Source organism: Morone saxatilis, unplaced genomic scaffold, assembly GCF_004916995.1.
Source record: "Morone saxatilis isolate NCDOM2014 unplaced genomic scaffold, NCSU_SB_2.0 Contig15, whole genome shotgun sequence".
NCBI classification, from domain to species: Eukaryota; Metazoa; Chordata; class Actinopteri; family Moronidae; genus Morone; species Morone saxatilis.
The window spans coordinates 409,091-413,614 of NW_023339707.1; the positions used below are offsets into that span (position 1 = coordinate 409,091).

Genomic DNA, 4,524 nt, shown 5'->3' on the forward strand with positions numbered 1-4,524 from the left:
TGTTTTTTGAACATTAAAACATCTAATCCTATTTTAGTAGACCCACAAAAAAAGATTTATGAACCTGAAAAGGGGCATAATAAGTTTCCTTTAAGTTTGCTATTGTTAACAAACCGCTAGCTAACTATCTAGTTAACGTTAGTTAGTTAGCACGCTAGTCAGCACGTTGCAAGAAAGCTAACTAGGTAATCAATTTACATCAATCATTAGTTAGCTAGCATTTTGCTAACTTTAGCTAGCCAGCTTAAGTTGTGACTATAGCGTATGTATGTCGCTTTTAACCTTATACTAAATTTGGTTAGGGTTAGGGTTAGTCTTTTCAACACCTGCCTATCACATAGCATATCTAAACTTGCTCAACTGTTATTGGAGCAAAGCAAAAAGGGATGGGACGAAGGGTAAATTATATAAACTGTAGTAAGTAAACAATGTGACTTGGCATGCTGCTAACATGTTCTCTTACAGCAACAGCCGTGGCTGGATGATGGTTGCTGTGCTGCAACTCTCCATCGTCCGCAGCATCTTGTTCTTTGTCACTCTGATCCTGTGGACAGATGAACAGTATGACTACGGTGATGTAAGTCATTTATTCAGACCTCCATCTGTTCTCATGAATTTTATATATGTGTTTTAGAGTGAGGAGGATCTGTGCCTTTGCCCTGTCCTTTCTTGGGTGGAGCTTTTTCAAATTCAGTTTTCACTGTTTTTATCACAGTAATCAATAGTAGATCATTTTTCAACATACAACATGTAGAATTTATATTTGCTAATACGTTGGATTCATGTTAATGATATTTCAATATCAAACAGCCCAGGATAGGTTGAAGGATAAAATCAGTGACAACCACCTTCTCGTTCTCCAGGTGGATTCAGTGGACCCCAACCTGTATGTGAACGGTATCATCTGCGTGTCGACCTTCGTGTCCTCCTACGGCTACCTTCTGTTCTACAAAGCGACTAAGGGTGCTTTACATGGCTATGGACTGAGAGCCAAGTTCATCTGCATTATTGTGGTGTTGGTGCTATGTGGCCTGCAGAGTGGCATCTTGGAGACCATGGGTGCCCTAGAGGTCATTCCCTGCACACCACCCTTCTCTGTCCTGACCAGGTCCCAGTGTAAGTTACAGCACATATTCCAATCTCAGTCTCAAACCATGTTTGCCATTACCTCTGTAGTTTAGGGGAGCAAGAAGAGGGTCTAGTGTAACCGGGTTTTGTTCGTTTAGTTGCCTTTCCATGCTGGTGATGCACCTTCCATGTTTGGGTTATTATTCTGTGTTACTTATGTGTTCCCTATTCCTGCAAATGATTTGATATGCACAGACATTTCAAATCCAAGAACTTCTAGTTCATTAGAGCATGAACGTTAATTATTGCTCTTGGGATCAGTAATAGACCTTTTTCCATTCACTTACTGATTTTGCTTGACTCAGTTTGACTCGCATTAAAATGCAGAATGATCACTGAATTGCCACTTTTGCCAGATTTGTTGAAAAGAAGGCAAAGATACATGTGGCTGTCTTGGTTGACTTCCTCTTCCTCTGTGGCTGTTGATGTCCTTCAACCCTGTGTCTGTGCTCTCTTTCCTCCCTCAGTGATCTATCACTACTGTGTGATTGTGGAGATGTTCTGCATTGGACTGTACGCCCGTCGCACTTTCCGTAAGGTGGAGCCGAGTGTGGTAGAGGACGTGGAGTGTCCCACCAGAGTCTGGCAGATTGAAAAGGCTGTTCAAACAGACGATGATCAGGTGACAAATCACAAGCCCGGCCTGCCATCAGAGAAGGCCTGGCCTGGCCGCTGCCTCGTCAGAGCCTCCAATCCCAGTTACACCAGTAACAGCGAGGACAGCCTGTGTAGGATAGAACACTCCCCTCTGGATGGCTTCCCCTTCCCTCAGGCCAGAGGTCAGCAGTCAGACAGGCAAGAACCAGTGAGGTCCAGTTGTGCAGAGGAACCTGGTGTAGATCTAACCCACATTACAGTCAGGGCTGATATTAACTGTCAAGACCCTAAAGATGTCACTGTGGTTTGACCAACTATGGAAGACAAAAGACTAAATTCAGTCTTAGCTTAACCACTGTCAATTCTGGTATTGGCCTGTCTGGGGAACTGCACACCCTGTTCTGTGATAAAACAGATTCACCGAACATTTTTATGTCACATAGGAGGATGTATTGGCAGAAATTTTATGTAACCCTTTCACACTACAGTGGACAGCTTCTCAAAAGCTGTTTTCTTGAATATGAATGGGTTTTGATGGTATATTTGCACATCAGCTACCACAGTGGATGCTAGTGCACCATCCCACACACAGCCAACCAAGATAGCTGACTGAAAGTCAGGTAAATAAATTGGTAATAAAGTAACAACTGAGAAATAATGCAATTTTCAAAAATCCAAGTATTGATTATATGTTGGGAGGAAATTATGAATAATCATCCACTAAACTGGACGTCATGCATCGTTGCTATATTTTAACTACAATTCATACTATTACTGCAAATTATTGAAAATACTTCATCTGCAGCAACTTTTCTGGTTGTAAATCAGTTAATTTATGTTATTGGAATGTAATATGCAGTTTTTGTTACAAAGACAGTATGTTGTACAGAGTGTGTGAGTAACAGCATATTTCTATTCATATATAAAAAAACATTTATATCTATATATTCAAGAATATAAACACATTCAACACGTTTACAATATAAAAATATACATTATTTTATATATAGTTATAAAAATAGATAACTTTATTGTTTTTTAATATACAGTCCATAGTGATAACTTACATTTAGCAAAAAAATACACATAATTCCTTTTCATATAATTCCTTCAAAGTCTTTGCTTCATATATCATATATTTATTACATATTAGAGTTTGGACAGATATGGATGTAAACTGCAACTTGACTGGTCGGTAGAGGTGTACAACCATCTGTGTTTTGTTTGTGTTTGTTGCCAAATTGATTTTGGAGCAGAGACAGCAGAGAGCACAGCTTATTAATTAACATTTTTTGCCTGCCTACCTGTTTGGCTTTATTGATCACTGAGACAGCACTGCCTTGGAGTGACTTTGGTTCAGTGTAAAAAAAAGAAGCTTTGATGTAGTTAAAGATACAGTGTGTAGTTGCAGATTACAACCCCTTTGCCTCACCCTCCCGTTTGAAGTGTTGGGGGAAAGTACAGTGCCTATGAAATGCAAAAAGCCCCTATCTACAGCCAGCTCCCTCTGTAGATAAAAACCTCTCATATAAAGGTAACACATAACAACAATTCTTTATATTCAGAGTGATTTACACAATGAAAACATACCTATGAATATTATTCTGACAGTAGATCCTCCTAAATGTTACACACTGGACCTTTTTGACATGTTGAGCTCAGGTTATTACATTTCTCTCGGGGCCATCTTCAGTGTAGTGAAGCTTCATTTAATATAAAGTGATTGGTAGCTTAGCTCACTACACTTTCCAAGTAGCTTGCCCAACACTGCTTATTTTAAATGGCAATATCAATTAAATAGAGTAGGTCTAGACCTTACTGCTTATAAATGGTACTGTATATGATGTCTCAGTGCTGCAGCACAGGAATTAAACTTCACCTGGTTAACAGAATATGTCTATGATCAGATCATTATGTTGTAACAGAAACAGAAACATTTAAATTGGAACAACATTGTGAATTTGAATATACTGAAACTGATGGTTGTAACGCACAATTTTGCTGATGTAGAAATTATTTAGGAATTTCAGTGTGAACTGAGAATTTTGCAGAAATTAGTGCCAATGTGGACATTGAAAAACAAAGTTTCAGCATGGTCTGCTTTTTTTTTATAGAGGCTGCAGTTTATGGCGGTGTTGTATTGTAACTCATAATGTGTTTCTAATGTTTCTGCACCTCCATAAACAGTAAGCACAACAAAAACTAAATATGAAATATTTTCTACTTTTCTGGGTGCGTTGTGTTTCTCTGTTAACATTATTATCATTGGGCTTTAGTTGTGATTAAGTAAATACATATCCACCTTTATATGCAATATTACTACAAAAATGGTAAATTTCTTATCATTTCATCATCAGCATTAATTATATAATATGCATCATATAATAGGAACAGAAAAATTTATATGAAGTGACTTTTACAGTACATGAATGATGACTTCCGTGTTTTAAAAAGCCATCTGTTATCCCCTGTTTCTTTGTCACAATGGTGAAGACAAAGGAGCTGTCTGAGGACATCAGAAGTGCGATAATTAGCAAACACAAGACCTCCAAAGGGTATAAGGCCACCTCCAAAGACCAAATTAGGATTATCCCTGTTCTCAACAGGATGCACTAATAGTTATTTGAGAAGTTTGCCAAGCATGGAACTGTCAAGAACCTCCCTGGACGTGGGGGGAAGAGAAAAATTGATGAGAGAAGTCTTCGAAGGTTGGTGCGAATGGTGGACAAAACACCACGTCAAACATCCAAAGACCTGAAGGCCAACCTGGAACAGTCTGGGGTCATGGTTTCAACAAGT

The 4,524-nt window shown here is 38.7% G+C and overlaps 1 protein-coding gene across 1 annotated transcript; it reads left to right on the forward strand.

Moving 5' to 3' along the window:
* Positions 1-465: 465 nt before the first annotated feature.
* On the forward strand, positions 466-2,673 carry si:dkey-16n15.6 (organic solute transporter subunit alpha; the record flags this gene model as incomplete). Its single annotated transcript, XM_035657201.1, is given in 3 exon segments — positions 466-577; positions 864-1,116; positions 1,596-2,673. Coding segments are annotated over 3 exon segments (805 nt in total), but the record flags the coding sequence as incomplete, so codon positions are not given.
* Between the last annotated feature and the right edge of the window lie 1,851 nt (positions 2,674-4,524).